Source organism: Acartia tonsa, chromosome 14, assembly GCF_053477335.1.
Source record: "Acartia tonsa isolate MP-2025a chromosome 14, ASM5347733v1, whole genome shotgun sequence".
Taxonomy (NCBI): Eukaryota; Metazoa; Arthropoda; class Copepoda; order Calanoida; family Acartiidae; genus Acartia; species Acartia tonsa.
Genome location: NC_137273.1, coordinates 28,437,891 through 28,461,534, shown reverse-complemented (window position 1 = coordinate 28,461,534; position 23,644 = coordinate 28,437,891). Strand labels below are relative to the sequence as shown.

The 23,644-nt window shown below is 30.9% G+C and overlaps 1 protein-coding gene across 1 annotated transcript in view; it reads left to right on the top strand.

The window, feature by feature from the left end:
• Shal (Potassium voltage-gated channel protein Shal) overlaps nucleotides 1–21,765 on the top strand; it is a 159,420-nt gene extending 137,655 nt beyond the window's left edge. Inside the window, exons 14-20 of the mRNA XM_080147307.1 lie at nucleotides 10,238–10,333; nucleotides 11,894–11,983; nucleotides 16,741–16,917; nucleotides 17,968–18,031; nucleotides 18,419–18,727; nucleotides 19,337–19,450; nucleotides 20,605–21,765. Coding sequence (XP_080003433.1) covers nucleotides 10,238–10,333; nucleotides 11,894–11,983; nucleotides 16,741–16,917; nucleotides 17,968–18,031; nucleotides 18,419–18,727; nucleotides 19,337–19,450; nucleotides 20,605–20,726 — 972 coding nt within the window. The 3' untranslated portion in view covers nucleotides 20,727–21,765. The remainder of the gene's footprint in view (nucleotides 1–10,237; nucleotides 10,334–11,893; nucleotides 11,984–16,740; nucleotides 16,918–17,967; nucleotides 18,032–18,418; nucleotides 18,728–19,336; nucleotides 19,451–20,604) is intronic.
• Nucleotides 21,766–23,644: the final 1,879 nt, after the last annotated feature.

Genomic DNA, 23,644 nt, shown 5'->3' with positions numbered 1-23,644 from the left:
ATCAAGTCTTAAATAGTAAGTAAGTCGAAGTAAATCATTCAATGAAAAAAAATACGTCTTTTATTCAGAGTCTAAAAGAACACATCGTTACTCTGTTATTGTTAATGTTCGTTTGTCCGTCCGTCTAATTTGTTGCGCATCTTTATATAGATATTATGACTTAAATTTGCTTGCCTGTATTAAATCCTCTTTTTTTTCTGGGACAATAAAACAATTTTTGGACCAGTCTATTATTTATTTTGTGTGAATACAAGTCATCCCTGATTGATTTCTCATACTGAGCTGTTTATTGCATTAGTCCCCAAAGTTTTATAATACTGTTTTCTTTTTGTTGCCTTAACAATTTTGGGGATTTTATTATGATTTTTGATTGGTTGGTTCATTCAGTTAAGTGTCCATGTTTCAACCAATAATTGTCATCTACAGAAGAGGCAATTTTGTGTATCATCATTGGGGATGTACATCAATTTATCGGCCATGTTCTTGTCCCTTTAGATCCCTTAACTAGCTTACAGCGGGTTCTTTTATTCTACACTATCATAGAATGACAGTAGATTTACGCCTGATAATGTGCTGTAACACCACTGTAACTTGTAGACCTTGGGAACGAGCTTTACCTATTTATGCCAGTGATCTAAAGGGATAAGAAAATTGCAAATAACGTGATGTACATCCCCAATGATGACACACTAAATTACTCCTTCTGTAGATTACAATTAGTAGTTGAAACGTATGGACACTTAACTTAATATACTAACCAATCAATAATAGTTATTTCTCGTATCGTATTATAAACGGCTTTCCGCGGATATAGAATGTACAATTATAAGATTAAAACTAGTTTTTTTAGCCCCGTGGTGCCGAAGGCACCGGCTAAAAAAACTAGTTTTAATCTTATGATTGTACATTTCTATATTCGTAGAAAACTGGATATAATACGATGCTAGACATAGTTTTTTCGTATGGATGAGAACCGGTTCCTATCCACCGGATTCGAATGAATACGAGAAAAGTCTTTAAAATTGTTAACTCAACTAATAAGAAAACGTTAATATAAAACTTTAGGGACTAGTATAATAAATAGCCCAATGTCCCCTCCCTTCCTTTATTTATGTATTCTGAGTCAATAGTGTTTGATATCTTAGTATAACAGCTTTTGATAGCCCGTTACATTGCTATCCTTTTACTGGCCATTATTGTCTTAGGAATCATAACAGAAATAAAAATACATGTATTGTATATAAAAAAAATCAATTATATAGGAAATAGAAATTTTCTTAAAAGCTAGAAATGTTTTTGGTAAGTATGTTCTGTTAAGAAATCCATTTTATTTTTGTTGGATATCGAATAATTTTGAATATCTAAAGATAAATTAAGTTTTATTTAAACTTTCTTTCTTGTTTTATGATTACTTAAATATAAAACTAGCAGCTAAACCCCAAGATTTAAAGAATTAATTAAAGTAACAGGCTGTCTTTATATCTGACAATTTAATAAAATTATAATTTCAGTGATGTGTATTGCATCCAAAACTCAACAATAAACTTACTAAAAACTGTACGATTCATCCAATTATCTTACCATAAGTTTACCCATAATACAATTATCCATTTATGAATCTAACTCTAAGCTTAACCAAAATACAATATTTCATTCAAGTATATAATAATAATCCCACCCAAAACACAATATTTGATTCAATTATCTCATTATTACCCAAAAAAAATATTACATCCAAGTATCTTACAATAACCGGACCCAAAACACAATAATACATACTAGTATCTAACTGTAAGATGCATTTAGAATCAAATTACAGTTGGTTTCCTTTTATAGTTCCCATACAATACTGCTAAATCATATATGGTTGCGTCCAATAGATGTATAAATATATATACACATAGAGATAAAGAGGGAGATAGAGTGAGAGAGACAACAATACAAACAGACAGAAGGACATGCATACACTTATTTTTAATCTTTGGTTCCAAAACAACATATTCTGTTATATAGATTAGTAAGTTTTTTCTCTCTAAAGCTTAAGATTTTGGTAATTACTGAACCGATTGAGTTCTTACTTTGAGGAAAGCTTGAAATAGGTCCAAGTATGGATTTAGGCTTGTTTATTTTTGGTTTAAACATTGGGATGGTTTTAATCTATTATCAGCCCAAATTTTGCCTATTCGAATTCAGAGCCTTTGTATACTATATAAAGTTGATATATGTATGTTAAAAATGGACAAAATATACCTTTTTTTGCTATTTGTCAGTAAAGTTTTTGGCTATTAAGTAGGCGCACTATTTTTGCTCTATAATAACAACATTAAATGTGGTATTTTTCTATTTCTTTATAATAGAAACTTCTTATATATTTACCATTTTCATATTAATTCTATTCATTTATCTATTAATATTTAACAAAGTATTCTTTCAAAAAGAAAAAAACTTGAGGATGCAAAAAATGAATAAAACTCAGATGGTAATATAAGATAGATAGATTAAAAAGTACAGATATTATAAAGATTTTACAGCTTAATATGCAAAAGGAGAAAAAAAATATTGTCATAAAAAAGTAACAGGACGTTAGTAGAGAGGTATCTAGCTAACCGCTGAACCGATATGGTTCTCCTTTACAGTGTTGCTTCTCTTAGGACTTGAGAAGGTTTGTAACTATTTTGGGGGAGAATGCCTCTATTTTCTTCTAGATAAATCACCCATAGTAAAATATATCCATTCCCCCCCCCCCCCCCTAAACCAAAATTTAAGTTTAAAAATAATACTAAAAATGTCCCTAGAGGCCTCAAGGGGGTGCTTGCTAGACCTAGTACAAGAATTAACCATCTAGAAATAGTGAAGTACATATTTAAAAATAAATTAAGAATGTCAATAAACAAAAAAAAAACAGATAGACGGACGGGTAATGTTTAGAAGTGATGCTTATAATTTTAAAAAAGTCTTTTAAAAAATCAATTATATATATTACTTATTAGTATTAATTTAAGTGTTGCAACGCTTTCTAAATTGTAATGGAATCTTCATGCAAATTTTGATATCGATTGAGTTTCTAAAATAATTTAATAATAAAAATAATATTCACGGACGGGCGGACCTACCCTACCCTAAATGAAGAAAAGCTACGCTTTTAATAACATAAAATTGAGACAGAAATAATGACAAACTTCCTTTTGCAATCACCGACAATAAAAAAATAATCAAATTCATCACATAAAAAATGAAGATAAAAACATTTTTTTTCATTGACGGTGGCTTTACCCCTAGCTTTTAGATAAAAAAAGATCAAAATAGGTCTTTCCTACATATAGTTAAAAACCTGTTTTAAAAAATAGATATATATATATATATATAGATTGGTGGATAGATAGATAGTTATGTAGTAAATATTTTGACTGATATCTATAATACAAAGTTCCTTGGTCCTTCTACCATAGAAATGATGATAAATTAATAAATAGATAGAAATACTTATATATTAATAGATAGATAGAAATGCTCATATATTAATAGATGAATAGAAAAGCTTATAAATTGATAGATAGATAGAAATGCTTATATTAATAGATAGATAGAAATGCTTTTATATTAATAGATAGATAGAAATGCTATGAATTAATAGATATATATAAATGCTTATAAATTAATAAATAGATAGAAATACTTATATATTAATAGATAGATAGAAATGCTTATATATTAATAGATAGATAGAAATACTTATAAATTAATAAATAGATAGAAATACTTATATATTAATAGATAGATAGAAATGCTTATAAATTAATAGATAGATAGAAATACTTATATATTAATAGATAGATAGAAATGCTTATATATTAATAGATAGATAGAAATACTTATATATTAATAGATAGATAGAAATGCTTATATATTAATAGATAGATAGAAATACTTATATATTAATAGATAGATAGAAATGCTTATATATATTAATAGATAGATAGAAATACTTATATATTAATAGATAGATAGAAATGCTTATATATTAATAGATAGATAGAAATACTTATATATTAATAGATAGATAGAAATGCTTATATATATTAATAGATAGATAGAAATACTTATATATTAAAAGATAGATAGAAATACTTATATATTAATAGATAGATAGAAATGCTTATATATTAATAGATAGATAGAAATGCTTATATATTAATAGATAGATAGAAATGCTTATATATTAATAGATAGATAGAAATGCTCATATATTAATAGATGAATAGAAAAGCTTATAAATTAATAGATAGATAGAAATGCTTATATTAATAGATAGATAGAAATGCTTTTATATTAATAGATAGATAGAAATGCTATGAATTAATAAATAGATAGAAATGCTTATATTAATAGATAGATAGAAATGCTTTTATATTAATAGATAGATAGAAATGCTATGAATTAATAGATATATATAAATGCTTATAAATTAATAAATAGATAGAAATACTTATATATTAATAGATAGATAGAAATGCTTATATATTAATAGATAGATAGAAATGCTCATATATTAATAGATAGATAGAAATGCTTATATATTAATAGATAGATAGAAATGCTTATATATTAATAGATAGATAGAAAAGCTTATATATTAATAGATGGATAGAAAAGCTTATAAATTAATAGAAAGATAGATGTGATAGGGAAAATGGATATTTATTGATATTCAAATATGGAAATTTTATTTCGAACCAGGGATAATCCGCTGGATTTATAGCGGTTCTGAGCCGTACTTAAAAATCATGTATAATATGCATTATATACAATTTTCCACGAATTTTAAAATAAAATTCATAAAGTTGGTTTTAATCATTTTATTTTTAATATCCGCAGAAAGCTGTCTATAATACGATGCTATAAATATCTATTTGTCCATGCCAAATGCTAGTCAATTTGAAAATTTGAGAAAAAGTTTTTTTCTTTGGATGACGTTTCCCTTTCCATTAAAAACAAATGTAAAGTTTCTCTGTGACAGTACTAGCTATGACAGAACTGTAGTAGCAGATTAGCCCAGACAGTATTTATACAGTCATATCATAATATAAATAACTATAGGAATCGACTCTATTTTAAACTAACCTTATGTAAGATATCGAAAATTTAATATATTAGTTTTGTAGAATGGCTTCAAAACTGATAAATATCCATTGGATTAAAACCGGTTGTCAGCCATACTGAAAAATCTAGTGTTCCTCAATTACCTATTTCACATAGCGATTCTAGAGCAAGAAACTTTTACTTTCAGCAATCAACAAAGGAAAACTTCAGTCCTATGTAATTTTGGGTCCAGAATCATAATCTGTTAAAACTAAAATCCTATGTCCTCCTTTTTGCAATAAAATCGCATTAAAATTGCAACAAATATTCGCGATACCTTATTTTCATCTTATAAGAAACAATAATCCATTTTGCTAAAACAAAAATTAAAGTTAATCATCTATTAAATACTTTCATATCTTTATATTTGCAAAAAAAAATATATTTTTGCAGAATAATGCCATTTTTGTCAGCGATATAAAAAGTCTCCTAAAAAACAGATTGTTAGAAAAAAAAGTAAATGTAAGGATTATAATATGTTTTTCTGACGTCATTTAATAAATTTATACAGTAAAAATCAGAATTGTGCAACTTATTTGAATGAAAAGCCAAAAAACGTAATTTGCAAAAAAATTGCAACCCCTAAATCACATAGAAAAATAAACTTTTAACCAATCTAAAGTAATATGTTTTAAAAAACATTAAAAAATATTAATCTTTTATAAAATGAAGTTTGTTTAAAAAGTTCTAATCAAATAGAACAGGGCAAAATTATTTTTTCAAAATGCAAACAAACACCTAACTTTGAATATTTCTACAGATTTTCTAAAACTTAAAAATCAAATCGTATTCAAAATCAATGTTTTGTTTGTTAAATCTTCTTGTGGCGAGATTTTTAAATGTTACTTTTTCATATGTATTGAATAATCATAAAAAAAAGATAAAAAATTGCATTAAGCCGATTCAAATATATCAAATATATCCTTATTAAGGCAGCAAAATAAAAAAAGGTGTAAAATAAAAATTATTTATTTTTATTTTTTAAGCTGTATAACTTTTTAAAAAATTTTAAAACATGATTTTTGCAAAAATACATATTTTTTCATTAAAAGGAAGTATTGTTTATCTAATCAGCTGTTATCAAAGAATATATCGTTTTCTTATGTTGGGCTAAGAATAGTAATTTCAAGGGATCGACAGCCGCACACAAGCCTCAAATTCCGCAGGTGTGCAAAATAAAGATTTTAACCAGGAGAGTGGCTGTTTCACTGAGGCTTACCCGCAGCTTCTGAACCCTTTTAATTTCAATTAAAAACTTTATTTATATTGATAAGATTAAGTTTGAAAATTGCAGTAACATACTAGGATCATAAATTTAGATCGCACTCTCATTTTAATTGTGTGAAAGATGGAGTTATGTCCCCTGTTCCCTCCAAACAGTAATTATTTGGACGCCCCAAAAATAGACATTAAAAAACAAGAATGACAACATCCATAAAAGCGAAGCTCTGAAACGGTTCAAAAACGAAGTTTAACACCTGTAGATTGTCAGAACTCATTAATCAATATATAAAAGTCGAAAAAATTATAAGTAAATTTGTTAAAAACTCCTGAAATACAGGATAATGTTTAAGAACATACCTACATTTTTAGGAGGTGATTATAGAGATGCTTCACTTATGAAATTGTACTTTGTTGTCCTAGGAATCAGTATTCCAAAAATCAGATAATAACATCACATACAAATTTGTTGTTAAAAAAGTAAAAAAACGACATGTTTAAAATAGACATACGGAAATTCTGGTATTGAATATAATGTTGCTACGCTTTCTAAATTGTACCTTACTATGAAAGGAATCACCATATGAAGTTTCAAATTGATAGGACAACTCTAACATGCCATAGTTTACGAAATGAGCTATACATTCCGGACGAACAGACTGACCAACCCTAATTATAGAAAAACTCGTTTTAATAATGATAAAAAAGCTTCGCTCTTTGATATATACAAGCGGCTGCGCCCTCAGCATCTAGAGGCTCTATTCTAAAGGATAAATAAAGGCAGAAAAATAGCCTAACACCATACCCAGACTTTATCTATCAAATAGAATAGCCTAAATCCACCTCAGGACCTATAGGAAGCTTCAGTGTAAAGGAGAACCATATCGGGTCAGCGATTAGCAAGATCCTTTGCTACAGACAAAAAAGCTTACTACTTTATATAATAAGATAATCACATTTTAATTCAATAAATTATGGCCTTTCAATTAGTGTTAAGAGGGGGGGGGGAGTTCTGACACTTTTGTGTAAACAGTGATTATAGGCTTTGTCTTTAGAGGGAGAGGATAGATTATTTTACAAAAAAAGTTTCCTTTTGGGATGTAGTTTTCCTAATTTTTAAAAAATATAATTTATTTGGCCTCCAGGTTGAGATACTGCTAGCCTCCAGGTGGATTTTAGACAGGTAAAAAAAATTCAAGATAGAAAAAAACTTATTTAACTTATTTTATGGGTAGTATGAACTGATTTAAAAAAAAATTAAAACAGGCTCCAGTTTCAAGTACTGCAGGGCTCCAGGTGGATCCTGGACAGTTAAAAACTGAAAAGTTTTACTTTTGAAGTCAGAACAAAACTTATTTAACAAAAGTTGCTACTTTATGGATGGTATGAACTAATTTTAAGAAAATTTTGAAATCAGGCTCAATCTTCAGGTACTGCAGGCCTCCAGGTTAAGTTACTAGCAGCTTCGCCCCTAGCCTCTAGGGGCTTTGCCCCAAGAAGTAATAAAAAAAATGTAGTACATGGGATAGATCTTCATCATCATTAGCATCATCAAAAAAAAAATTGAGGCCCTGGCTCTGCATCTTCAAAAAAAAATTAGGGGGTATTTTTTTATTTTTTGGGGGGGGGAGGGGGTTGGGGGTGTCCCACGCCCCAAGAAAATAGCCTAAAACCACCACAGGACTAGGTTTATACCCTGAAGAGATAAATAAGATTGGTTCAGTGGTTACCGAGATCTTAAGCTTATCAGGTAATACTAGCTAAAAAGTAGCAGGTTTTAAAATAAGGTTTGTTCTAACTTAAATAGTAAAAATTTTCAGTTTTTTACTGTCCAGGATCCACCTGGAGGCCTGCAGTAACTGAACATGGAGCCTGATTTCAAGATTTTCTTCAAGTTAGTTCATACCATCCATAAAGTAACAACGTAGAAGTGTTAGAACTTCCCCCCCCCCCATTTATAAAAATTTTAACATTTAACCTAGAAAATTCAAACTATCCTTTCTGACTACTGCATCTGGGCCCTATTTTTAAAAGCGAAGCTTTTTTATAATTAGGGTCGGTCCGTCCGTCCGTAACGGATAGCTTTTTTCGTTAATTTAGGCATGTTAGAATTGTCCTATCGATTTCAAACTTTGCATGGTGATTCCTTTAGTAGTTAGGTACGATTTAGAAAGCGTAGCAACTCTATAATCATTACCAGAATGTCAGTACGTCCATTTGAAACATGTCGATTTCTTTACTTTTTTAACAACAAATTTTAATGTGATCTAATCATCCGATTGATCTGATTTTTGGTATATTAATTCCTGGGATAACAAAGTATAATGTTATAAGCGAAGCAACTCTATAATCAAGTCCTAAAAATTTAAGTATATGTTCATAAACATTATCCTGTATCCAGCCGTTTTTCAATAAATTTACTTTCAATTTTGGTTTGACTCTTATACATTTATATTCTGATCATTCAGTTCTGACACTATACAAATGTTAATGTCCGGTTGTCCTACCATTTCAATGCTTCGCCTTTATGGATGTTGTCATCCTTGTTTCATTTGCAAATTGAATACATGTTTGCGGGAGATAATTTAAATTTCATCTTGGTTACCGCAAAAAAATGCGGCACTGCTATGGCTGTAATAAATAAAATCCAATGCTTACTGCCTAATAACACATTATATATATATAATTATATCTTATAAAATCAAATACGTACGCTATTACATTAAAAATCTGTTATAAATTACAACAAATTAATATTATTTTTTTTTACCACTGGGAGTTATTTATGTGAATGTTGTGAACATTTTAGCAGACGGATATAAATTTCAAATTGAGTAAGGTAAAATTTTCAGGGATATTAAAAATAAGTGTATAATTTATTTCATTTCAAAAGTTCATCTAATTAATTGTCAATAATCGTATTTCAATATAATATATTTTTGATAGGCAATATATTAACCCTGAAAATTAAAAGTCGTTGTTGTAATTTTAATGATAAGGATTTTAATTTTTTTTTTAAACTTAAATATCTCTGAAGAAGGGGAAAGAAGGATTTAACTGTAAATGAAAACATGAAATATAGACCTTAATTTTATCGCCACACTTTGCGGATTCTTGCGGAGAGGTGTGGATAATATAATTCGCCTCTGCATTTGGGTGATTTGTCAATCTATATATCTTTCATGTCTATTTTTCTATCCATCTTTCTGTCTATTTATCTATCTACATATCTATTTATACTTATATCTATAAATAGATAAAAGTTAGTATAAAACAAATTACAGAAAACACGATGTGAATTTCAATTACTGCATGCACCTACCAAGGATAATTATGTCCATAATATTGTAAAGCAATTCAATGTCAAATTAATAAAATAGTATATCATGTGATATGAAGTAATAAGTTTTATTTTGTCTGAAGCTAAAGATCTCGGAATTTCTAAATAATCCACCCTCCTCTAGAGGTTAGGGCCCCCAAAAAATCACCCCATCCCGAAATTTTTTAAAAAAATTTCTTTTTAAATCGAAAATCCTCCACCTCAAAAAATTATTGTTTCTCTCTCTCTCTCTCTCTCTCTCTCTCTCTCTCTCTCTCTCTCTCTCTCTCTCGCTAATGCTATACAATATACATCTATCTCAAAATTGTATGCCTAATCATCCCAATAATAACCATTTTCTCAACAGTACGGACCATTACCAAAATGCTACATTGATAAAAATATACCTAATTGTTGCAAGAATCATTATACAACATTTTTAATTCTAGTTATTCTATGTTATTCTATGTTAGCTAACCTTTACGAACAAACGAACCAACTTCTAATGTAAAAAAGCTTCGTTTTATCCCAAAAAATAATAAAATGTTTATATTTCAGAAAGCACGATTGGCTAGAATCCAGATCGCCAAGGCTACGAGCGGAGCCGCTTTTGTGGCAAAGAAACGAGCGGCAGAGGCCAGAATGGCAGCTCAGGTGACTTAGATAGATAGATAGGTGGATAAATGGATCGATGAGTGGATATATAGAGTTTGGTTGGGTAAGATATATGGATAGATAGGTAGATAAATTCAAGGAAAGATAGGTGGATAGATAGATAGATCGATGGATAGATCGATGGATAGATGGAATAACAGAAAGACAGGTAGATAGATAGATAGATAGATGGGTGAACAGATAAATGGTAGATATATGAAAGGATGGATTGCTAGATAGATCGATATCTAGATAAAAAGTTAGATGGATAGATAGATAGTCCAGGTGTTTAGTGAACCAGAAATGAAAATGACATTGACTCTATCTCAACTTAAATTTCAGTCACAACTTCTTTTTTTGCACTTTTCATAGAGAAAGCGGGTTCAATAACGGTTAATTACCATAGTATAACAGAAGAATTACATCCTTAATATGTCCGATACTGTTCTGTTACACTACTGTGAAATTATGGTTTTACGAACAGCCAGGTTTTTTTTGGAAGATTTATTGAGTATGAAAATTTATCACTTTTTCCATTTCCTCTTTCAATTAAGATCAATCATTGATCTGAGAGTATTCAGGAACGTCAAAGCTTTTCATTTTGAGGGGTGTAAATAAGGCAGGGATCTAAAGAGATAATACAATGGCCGATAAAGTAAGTTGTTATAAACCAACGAATAACAAATAGGTTATTGTAAAAATTTGGGGACTAGTTTTATAAACAGCCCATTGTCACATCTCTCTCTGAAAATGAAAGTTCTAAAGGTTGGGGGGGGGGGGCGGTTTATCTAATGTATTTTAATAAGAATTTTTCGGCTGGAGGGGGGGGGGGGGGGTGGTTGAAAAATGATGGGTTTAAAAGTTTGAGGGGGGTAAACAACCCTTTACACCGACGCCCAAGAATATTTTTTTGAGTTGGGGGGGGGGGGGGGGGGGGTTAAAATGCGAGGTTATAAAGAAATTAGGGAAATAATCTAATGTTCTAAAAAAAAATTGGGGGGGACGTTGTTGGAAGGAATTTGAAATGATGGGTTTTAAAGTTTGATGGGGGTAGTAAACACACCTTTACCCTGACGTCCAAGCTTTTTAATTTTGAGTGGGTTAAATGAGGGATTTAGGGGGGGGGGCGGTAAACACCCCTTTACTCCAACCCTTGGACGTCTATGTGAGAGTTATTTCTAAAATAAGGGGTTCCAAAGACTGATAGCTTTAAAAAAGATGTATTTGATTTATAAACATATAGAATTTAAATATGTCGCAAAATTGCGCAAATACATGAGTCTTATTAAGAACATAATTTTTTACATTTTAGAATTGAATACAAATAAGTATGAGCAAAAATTCGATGTAAATATATTGACACTTGTCCTAATACATGCTTATTAGAGGTGCTTAGCTCATAACATTTTACCTAATTACCCTAGGAATTAACATTTTAAAATGTATAACAGTTTATTATTCATCAAACTTAAAATTAGCTTGTTATTACTGCGCTGCTTATAGAACTTAAAAATCACTAAATATAGCCATTTATGATATCTTAACTGTATATTTTTTCAGGAGGCCGGCTTGGATATCAATGACGACAGAAACGAGAATATTTTCGAGTTGCAGCACCATCATCTGCTCAGATGTCTGGAGAAAACTACGGTAAGTTTTGTTAGGTTAGGTTATATTTGGTACTAGAAAGCTCCGTAGGGTTAGGGCTATTTTCGAGCGGCCGATTTTCTGCTTAGATGTCCAGAGACAAATACGGTAAGAAATACAGTTTGTCGGGTTAGGTTAGGTAATAATGGATACTGGGTAGCCCTGTAGGGGCTAGGGCATAGCAGAAATATTATATAATGTGTCGTCTATACAACTCTAAATAAAAGCGGTCATGGTTGACATAAAATTGACCAAACATTATTTAATCACAAATTACTTATAATATCAAATGTTTTGCTAAATTCAAACTAACACGAATTAATGATTTTTTAGATAAAAATAGTAATAAATTTAAAAACAAACGCTTTTTTTTTTGGGGGGGGGGGGGATGTTGAATTTTTCTGTGGACGATTTCTCTTTGGATGATGGGGGTATCATCACTATAGATAGTCATAAATCCTCCCACTGCACTGTAAAGGAGATCCTTTAGTAGAAACAGAGAGACAGACACATACATACTTAACTAAATAGACAGGTATCTAGGTAGACACACAGGTAAACAGACACATACATCCTTAATTAAATAGACAGGTATCTAGGTAGACACACAGATAGACAGACACATACATCCTTAATTAAATAGACAGGTATCTAGGTAGACACACAGATAAACAAACACATACATCCTTAATTAAATAGACAGGTACCTAGGTAGACACACAGAGAGACAGACACATACATCCTTAATTAAATAGACAGGTATCTAGGTAGACACACAGATAAACTGACACATACATCCTTAATTAAATAGACAGGTATCTAGGTAGACACACAGATAAACTGACACATATATCCTTAATTAAATAGACAGGTATCTAGGTAGACACACAGATAAACTGACACATACATCCTTAATTAAATAGACAGGTATCTAGGTAGACACACAGATAGACAGACACATACATCCTTAATTAAATAGACAGGTATCTAGGTAGACACACAGATAAACTGACACATATATCCTTAATTAAATAGACAGGTATCTAGGTAGACACACAGATAAACAGACACATACATCATTAATTAAATAGACAGGTATCTAGGTAGACACACAGATAAACAGACACATACATCCTTAATTAAATAGACAGGTATCTAGGTAGACACACAGAGAGACAGACACATATATCCTTAATTAAATAGACAGGTATCTAGGTAGACACAGAGAGAGACAGACACATACATCCTTAATTAAATAGACAGGTATCTAGGTAGACACACAGATAGACAGACACATACATCCTTAATTAAATAGACAGGTATCTAGGTAGACACACAGATAAACAGACACATACATCCTTAATTAAATAGACAGGTATCTAGGTAGACACACAGAGAGACAGACACATACATCATTAATTAAATAGACAGGTACCTAGGTAGACACACAGATAAACAGACACATACATCCTTAATTAAATAGACAGGTATCTAGGTAGACACACAGAGAGACAGACACATACATCCTTAATTAAATAGACAGGTATCTAGGTAGACACACAGATAAACAGACACATACATCCTTAATTAAATAGACAGGTATCTAGGTAGACACACAGAGAGACAGACACATACATCCTTAATTAAATAGACAGGTATCTAGGTAGACACACAGATAAACAGACACATACATCCTTAATTAAATAGACAGGTACCTAGGTAGACACACAGAGAGACAGACACATACATCCTTAACTAAATAGACAGGTATCTAGGTAGACACACAGGTAAACAGACACATACATCCTTAATTAAATAGACAGGTATCTAGGTAGACACACAGATAAACAGACACATACATCCTTAATTAAATAGACAGGTATCTAGGTAGACACACAGAGAGACAGACACATACATCCTTAATTAAATAGACAGGTATCTAGGTAGACACACAGATAAACAGACACATACATCCTTAATTAAATAGACAGGTATCTAGGTAGACACACAGATAAACTGACACATATATCCTTAATTAAATAGACAGGTATCTAGGTAGACACACAGATAAACAGACACATACATCCTTAATTAAATAGACAGGTATCTAGGTAGACACACAGATAGACAGACACATACATCCTTGATTAAATAGACAGGTATCTAGGTAGACACAGAGAAGGACAGACACATACATCCTTAATTGAATAGACAGGTATCTAGGTAGACACACAGATAGACAGACACATACATCCTTAATTAAATAGACAGGTATCTAGGTAGACACACAGATAGACAGACACATACATCCTTGATTAAATAGACAGGTATCTAGGTAGACACAGAGAAGGACAGACACATACATCCTTAATTGAATAGACAGGTATCTAGGTAGACACACAGAAGGACAGACACATACATCCTTAATTAAATAGACAGGTATCTAGGTAGACACACAGATAGACAGACACATACATCCTTAATTAAATAGACAGGTATCTAGGTAGACACAGAGAAGGACAGACACATACATCCTTAATTGAATAGACAGGTATCTAGGTAGACACACAGATAGACAGACACATACATCCTTAATTAAATAGACAGGTATCTAGGTAGACACAGAGAAGGACAGACACATACATCCTTAATTAAATAGACAGGTATCTAGGTAGACACACAGAAGGACAGACACATACATCCTTAATTGAATAGACAGGTATCTAGGTAGACACACAGATAGACAGACACATACATCCTTAATTAAATAGACAGGTATCTAGGTAGACACACAGAGAAGGACAGACACATACATCCTTAATTAAATAGACAGGTATCTAGGTAGACACACAGAAGGACAGACACATACATCCTTAATTGAATAGACAGGTATCTAGGTAGACACACAGATAGACAGACACATACATCCTTAATTAAATAGACAGGTATCTAGGTAGACACACAGATAGACAGACACATACATCCTTAATTAAATAGACAGGTATCTAGGTAGACACACAGAAGGACAGACACATACATCCTTAATTAAATAGACAGGTATCTAGGTAGACACACAGATAGACAGACACATACATCCTTAATTAAATAGACAGGTATCTAGGTAGACACACAGATAAACAGACACATACATCCTTAATTGAATAGACAGGTATCTAGGTAGACACAGAGAGAGACAGACACATACATCCTTAATTAAATAGACAGGTATCTAGGTAGACACACAGATAAACAGACACATACATCCTTAATTGAATAGACAGGTATCTAGGTAGACACAGAGAGAGACAGACACATACATCCTTAATTAAATAGACAGGTACCTAGGTAGACACACAGATAAACAGACACATACATCCTTGATTAAACAGACAGGTATCTAGGTAGACACAAAGAGAGACAGACACATACGTCCTTAATTAAATAGACAGGTATCTAGGTAGACACACAGATAAACAGACAAACTAATGTTTATATAAAGTATATCTATTTATATTAGATAAAGCTACATATGTAGGGTAATCAAAATTGATAAAACTTTTAAATACTTCATGTTCACCGTTTCTAACAAATATTGATTCACTTCAAAGTTGAATTTTTGATAACCCAATAGATAGATAAACATAAAAATTTAATGAAAATAGACAGATAAAAAGATAATTTTAGTAGATAAAACAAAACAACTTTGACTTAAAGTATAAGTTATAAGTAATGATAGGTAACAATAAATTACAGTTTGAGCTAGACTAGTAATGTGGTGTAATACTATTTTATTAATACTCCGTAGGAACCACTTGTAAAGATAATAGTATCAGTAAGGGAGGGGAGATCGGGCTGTTTATTACAATAGTCCCCAAAGTTTTATAATAACGTTTTCTTATTCGTTGGCTTAACAACCTTGGGAACATTGATTTAATTTTGAATTTGTTGGCTCATTTAGTTGATTTTCCAAACGTTTCCACCACTAATCATAATCTATATAGAGGGTAATTTTATGTATCATCATTGGGGATGAACATCAATTTATTGGCCATTGTCTTATCCCTTTAGATCCATGAAAGATGATAGTATAGTTTGGTTCCATAGTTACAATAAAGAGCAGTATGACAGTAGAAATACAACTTGGATTAGCATGATAGTCTTCTGTCAAACTTCTGTTTCTAAACAACGTTAGAACTAGACCGTAGAGTCGAGAATAATGGTTTAATCAAGGAAAACAATAAAAGATAATTTGTGCTTTCTGTTTGTGTGTGTGTGTGTGTGTGTGTTTGTGTATGGGTCAATAAACAGTGGTCACTTTTGGCAGGTATTGTCAAAAAAGAAGAAAAATTTAAACTTATATTTTTAATTTGCTCATCAATAACAAGCTGACATTATAATGAATACTGATATTCATATCAATGGTTATTGATTATTAAATCAGCTATCTATCTCTATTTTCATTTATATATCAAAGGTTTAACTTCACTATTTATGATTTTATCAATCTTTAAATTTGTATAATTATGATTACTTATCTATCAATTTATAGTTCTATTAATCTATCCTTTTTCTCTATTTATCTATTATGATTCTATCTATCTATAAATCTTTTCAATTATGACTTTACCCATCTATCTATCTAGGACTTCGAACTCCATTTAAGGGGAGTGTAAAATTTTTTGAAATTTTAACTATGTGAATTATTTAAGAGGTGGTTACCTATTTATCTATCTATCTTTTTATTTCATCATTCTTTTTAGGACCGCGAATTTGTGGATATGGACCTACCGTTCAACGGTGTGAACCTGACCGCCAACAAGCGCCAGGGGTCAGCTGGCTCGCGGCCCGCCTCCCCCGGCTCCGTGGAGATGATGCAGACCAACTGTTTCCCCTGCTGCCCACCCAAACAGGAGCAGAAGCAACAGCAGTCCCATGCGGTAATTTTGGACTTTTATATTTTTTTCTTTCTAAAGATTGGTTCTTATATAAGAAGCGCAGAAAAGTATCATGTGTGACGTCATAAAAATACGTCTAAAAGGAAGGATGAGAGGAGAAGTGGGAAAGGAAACCACTGAAAAAGAGTTAATAAAAGTTACCATAACTGACATCGACATGCTGTTTATTTTAGCTACTTTTTAGTTACTTTATGTAACAAATAATGTGACTATATGACATTGAATAAAAGTGGTTATAACTGACACATTATCGATATACTGCTATTCCAATTACTAAAGTCATATGTTGATATTATAACAGCCAAAAATCCTTACTCATTCTGATGGAAGCTTTTCATAGTACCTATAAATTGACGTCATACTGGCCTTCCATTGGTAAATAAAAATGTATTATGGCCTGCCATTAGTAATTTAGTCTGTGTTTTGTTGGTCATTTGTATTGTATGACGTCATTTTTTTTATATTCACTATCTAGAGCATCATACTGATGTTGTCATTCTTGTTTTGATTTAAGCTGAACAGTAATTGAAAAACAATTCTAAAAAAAAATGATTTCGATAAGTAATGAAATAAATGAAATTAAAATAAATTAATTCATTTCTGCAATGATTTAAAAAGTACGATAAAGGGAAAATTCAGTAAAGTTGTGAGTAAGATTCCAGTCAAATGCGCTTATTAGGTCAAACTGTTTTTAGATATGTGTTCAATTATACTATGCGTTTGTTAAACATTAAGAACAGTAAGACTTAATAAGCGCATTTGACTGGAAGCTTGCTCACAACACTACGGAATATTGCGAAAGCTTCTATTCCTTATATAAAGGTATATGACGTTTTTAAACCATTTTGATAACAAAATAAATTGTTTTCTGCCAAACTTTAATAAAATGATGGCATTCTTTTAAGAGTATGTTTTTACCTAGGATTTGAATGTTTTCTATAGATTTATTATCCCAATTATAAACCAAAACGTTTCTTAAAGGGCGATGCCCCTAGAGGCTAGGGGCTATTTATTATTATTTTTATTTTTTAGGAAAATAATGGTCCTCAGAATACGAAGAGTATAGAGTTAAATCTGAATGATATCAGACCAATAGGTAGATACATAGATAGATAGATCGATTTGTTGGTGGGTAGAAAGATAGATATGTAGATATATCATGAACATACTTTCATTTTAAGACTTCCTTCCATTTTCTAATGCTTTAATGCATAATTGTCTTAGATATCAATATTACAAAAAATAAGTGCATTGGATAGTCATATCATGTAAAAAAAAAATATTTATGTTTGGACTTTTTGACTTTCTGGTAATGTAAATATAATTGTTGAGCTTTCCAAACTATGCCTAACTGTTATAGGAATCATCATGCTAATAATGAAAGCTTTCCGTTTCGTACGTACAGACGTCTCGGCCATAATACAGAAAAGCTTCACGGAAAATAGATTGATAGATTATCTATAATCTTTTATTTCTATTTTAGACGATGACCATAACAACGGCGGTAAAGACCAGCTGATGATGTACTCGAACCGTGCAGGTGCCGGCGGCTTTCACATCCCGCCACCGATAAACACAACCGCCGCCGGCGGTGGCTCAACCGCCGTAACCGTTAACATTTCCGACGCGACTGCCGCGTCGCACAACTCCAACAAAATTCAACAATACAACATTCCACAAAATCCGCCAAATATTGCGGCGAAACCGCCGACATCGTTAAAAACGGCGGGAGTTGATCACATGATGGCCAATTCTACCACAGCCCTCGGCCTCGAGAATGGGCATGACGAAGGTGCTACACTTACTAGAGATATTTTTCAGAAGCTATTTATAGTACCTATAAAAAATGACATCTTACAATACAAATGACCAATTATAGGCCAATACACCTACTAAATAACCAATGACAGGCCAGTATACATTTTAATTGACCAAGTAGTCAAGTATGACGTCATTTTTTATAGGCACTATAAACAGCTTCTTTTTTATTTTTAAAACTGTTGGATGTCTTTTTGTCCGTGTGTTCAGCTCGTGTTAATAAAATATATACAGGGATCTTCAGGGATAAAACAATTAACGATAAACTTATATACATCCCCAAGAATGATAAACTTAATTACCCCTTTTATAGAATGAAATTATTGGTTGACAAGTTTGGACTCTTCCTGAACAAACCGAGCAAAATATTAAAAAGTACCAAAATTTTTAAGCCAGCGAATATGATAAATCAACCCTTCACCTCCCATTTTTGTTTTAGAAAATATAGGTAATTTTTGAAAGGTTCTCTGTAAAAGATAATTATGTCGGTCTAGCAGTTAGTGAGATCTTAGACTTAGAACATAGAGACTAGACATCCGGTTACTTTTAAATAAGAATAAAGAAAACTTTTCTTCTGTTTTAGGGGGCGGAGATAACGGTACTGCGGTTGTAATGACGCCGACTACACTCACATCCGCTATCGTAACGATAACGTCAACACCCGCCACCCTACAGACACCAGTATTACCACAAACTAGTAAGTAATCTACATTACTTTTTTTACCCCTGATGATTACTAATATTAGTAGGTAAATTACAATCCTTGCTTCCCCCCAATAACATAAAAAATGAAGAAATGCAACTTTATAATAATTTATCTTTTTAAAAGCGAAGCTTTTCTATAATAAAGGTCGGTCCGTCCGTACGTCCGTCCGTCACAGAGGGTTAGCTCTTTTCGTTAATTTAAACAGGTTAGAATTGTCCTATCGATTCCAAACTTTGCATGATGATTACTATAGTAGTTAGGTACAATTAAGAAAGCGTCGCAACTCTATAAACAATACCAGAATGTCCGTACATTCATTTTAAACATGTCGATTTTTAACTTTTTTGACAACAAATTTTTGTATGTTAAAATTATCCGATTCTTCTGATTTTTTGAAAACTGATTCTTATTACAACAAGGTACAATGTTATAAGCGAAGCATCTCTATAAACAAGTCCCAAAAATGTAAGTATGTCCTTAAACAGTATCATCTATTTATGCAGTTTTGCAACAAATTTTCTTAAAATATTGTTTGTACTGATGCATTAATATTCTACTAATTCAGTTCTGACAATCTACAAGTGTTAATGTTCGTTTGTCCTTCCATTTCAGAGCTTCGCTTTTATGGATGTTGTCATCCTTGTTTTTGTACGTTTCATTAAAAACCAGAACAGCGGAATTCGTCGTATTTTCACACTAGCTTTTGATAGGTTATTTTAGGTAAGGTTAGGTTAAGTAAATGTTCATGATTGCCCCGCAGAGCTAGAGCCCCCGGAAGGGGCTAGAAATAGGAGAAAAGCTAATGTGAAAATACGTCGAAACCCGCTACTTCGTTTTCTTTCCATGATCCTTTTTTTTACTAACTTGCAACAATTTTTGGAGGGAGTTTTAATTCAAATTTACCTTCTATAGATGTTGTATATACAGATAACTACCTGCCCCCTTTTCCAAAGACCTTTTTTTGTCAGCTAGCAAATTGTTCTGCTCCTTGGCTGTGTAAATATTCCCGTCACTAATGGTTGATTTTCGAAGACCCAATTGAGAGTCGACACAAGTTCCTTGGGATGGGGACATACAGTTTTAACCTTTTCCCCCTCTAGTGTTTTACTCAAATGGCAGAATATTAATTGTTTCATATATTTCAGGTCATTCTTTCATGAGTCCAGTACAGACCCCCAGTAGTCCTCCCCCCACATCCACAGCACCTGCGGACAACCAGCACAACCCCCTCATTGACCCCCCGCCCTACAGAATCTCAGACTTATAATTTAACCCCCCCTTTACAGGCAAGGGTCACTAAATAATCTTAATTCACTGTGACAAAAAACAAAACAAAAAAACTACTTTTTTGTGTAGATTTATCATTATTGTTGTTGATGTTGTGTTGGACATTCAGACAATGAGACTTGTCCATTAAGATCTCAGGAATGGCATAGCCAAATTCTTTTTGAGGGAAGCTTCATGTTGGTTCAAATATATTAAATGTCAAGACTTGGCTTGAATATAAATCAATCATTTTATAGAGAACCAAATCATTAAAAGAGTTCATATTTTGTGAAAAAGAATATGAATTTTTTTCATTTTAAGACTAAAAATTCTAGATAGGTATCTAGTAAAGATATCTAGAAAAGATTCTAGCAAGAAGGATATTTAGAAAAGATACCCTAGAAAAGTTATTTAGACAATGTTAAAACAATCCTAGTATATATATGAAAAAAAAAACATTTTCAACTTCTCAAAAAGAAGTAAGAGTTTAATAAATGAATTGATAAATCATGAATGCAATTTTTTAGATAAAGCTTTTTAAAGTCATGTGTAATACTAGTTAAAGGCACAATTATATTCAAAAGTATAACAAAAATACTGTAAAAATTGCAATGACTTTTAGATTAATCACATAAAGTTGTTGAAAAAAAAGACATTTTACTGGAGAAACTGTTGATAAATTCTATATATTTCAAATGTTATTATTTTATAGGGACAAAATAGACCAAAAACATTTTTTTGGAAAATTAGAGGGCTAGGTATCTGGTAAAATCCGTAAAGGTTATGTGTTATAAGTAAAAAACAGTAGTAGAACGATAAAAATTTATGTTAACTTTAAAAAAAAATTGGTCTATGGTTCTTTTCATCTTTACGGATTCTACCAGAAACCTACCCCTCTCTTTTTCAATATTTAAAAATGTCAAATTTTTAGGTTTATTAAAACCCTATGAAGTTTTATGTTTTCCTTATAAAGTATAATAGAAAATTACAGTGTTACAGTATGCTTCAAAAGTATTATAAAATGTATACTCCTTTTTTTTTTTAAACATCTGTTTGACAACTTTTAGAAATTAAAATATGCAGTAGTTGGCTTTAAGTAGTTTTTAAAAAAAGAATTTATCAATATTTTTAAATTTTTATTTTATGATTAATACATTACAAATACCCTTTTTTATGGAAATTTTAATTTTTGAAAAAATTTATTCAATTTTTACAAATCCAGCTCATTTATAAAACGATCATGTTTGATTATTGTGATGTTTTAAAATTATTTTATTTAAAGTCAAGAAAAAATGTACTTTGTCTTTTTAACATATCTTGATAAGGGACTTAAAAGAGTTAAAATCAGAACATTTAGATTATTTTTCGTAAAGAACTTCAAACTGTTTCATTATTAAACACAAAATTCAGAACAGCTGTTTCTAATTTTAAATCTTTTATTTTCCCCACGCCTTACCCCAATTATTTAAGCCGCCTTTTATGTTGATTTGGTAACTAGGATTAAATTATTTTACATTTCAATTATGCTCAGAAAAAGGAAATTTATAATGGGAGCAAAAATTTGTATTGGGATGAAAAATATATTTTAAAAAACTATACTTTTTAGCCTTAAAATATGCTCTTTTATAAGAAAAAGTGTGAAAACTGTAAAATAAGTTTTAATAAGGGTGTAACACTATAAAAACAGTATGACAAATGGTTTTCTACAAGGATTGGAATTCTATTGTAATTTTACCTTATAAGGTTATCTATGGACTTCTAATGTGTGTCCTTTTCTGTATCAGTAATAGAAAATACTAGAAAAATGTATATGATAATACATATTAATTTAGAGAGATGGTTTCCAGAGTCCTTTGAAATAATTGTATCACATATATTCTGTCTAAGAATATCAGTGATAACAATGTCTCTTTAACCTCAGGAACCATCTTAGATTTGGTGTTTTGGATGTTTTATATATAATTTATTTTAAAAGTTTATTTTGCAAGCTTTAAAAGAATAATCATCTAATAAATTTAGAAAAATTTTGAGAGAAAAAAATTATAAAAAAATACAAATGATATTTTTTACAAGAAGTAAATGTTCTTTAAAATTGAATGGTTGATTATTCTTTTAAAAGATTTTTGTTTCTGATAATCAATTATTTTCTCTTCATACAACAGCTAGAAATTCTAAATGTTCAGCTTAAATTTATTGGCAAAAGAACAAAAAAGTAGATTTGATTTAGGAATTCTTCTTCCAATTTTTTCCAAATATTTAAGTACTGGCTTTATTTGAAGCAGAAAAAAAGTTGATTATTTAACTTGGTGATTCATAGTTGGCTGATAAAAACTTTATTTGATGTGAAACAAGCCTTTATTTTTAATGATTTATTAAAAATCAAAGCTTTCCATTATTTGGTGGTTCTAGAAATAATTTTGAGAGTATTGTGACAGTAGAAGTATCTGATACTGTTCTGTCATACTACAACAAAATAACTTTAGAAACCATTATTTTTATACTATCCCATGTTGGGAGAATTTTGTCCTTGTTTTTGTGAAATATTAATTAGATGATTAAGACAATTTAGATACATTGCCTGCCAAAATATATTTAAAAGGCAAGTTACATACACAAGTTTAACTGCACACAGTTCTTAACATTTAATTTATATTTCATAATTTATGAGCTTTTAGTAAGAAGTAACATACCCTGTAGAAATAGTTTATCTCATAATGATTACATTTTTCTAAAGCATAAACTGTGAAACATAGCATAAAAAGGCACAATAGTAAACTGAATAGAAGAACAGAGCACCACATATTCGAGTTTGTTTTAAATTTTTAAAAAGCTCTGTTGCACCTTTTCCACAAAAAATTATCTTCAGCATAAAATGGTAAATTAGGCACAAACTAAACTTAAAGCTTTTTTTATTAGTGC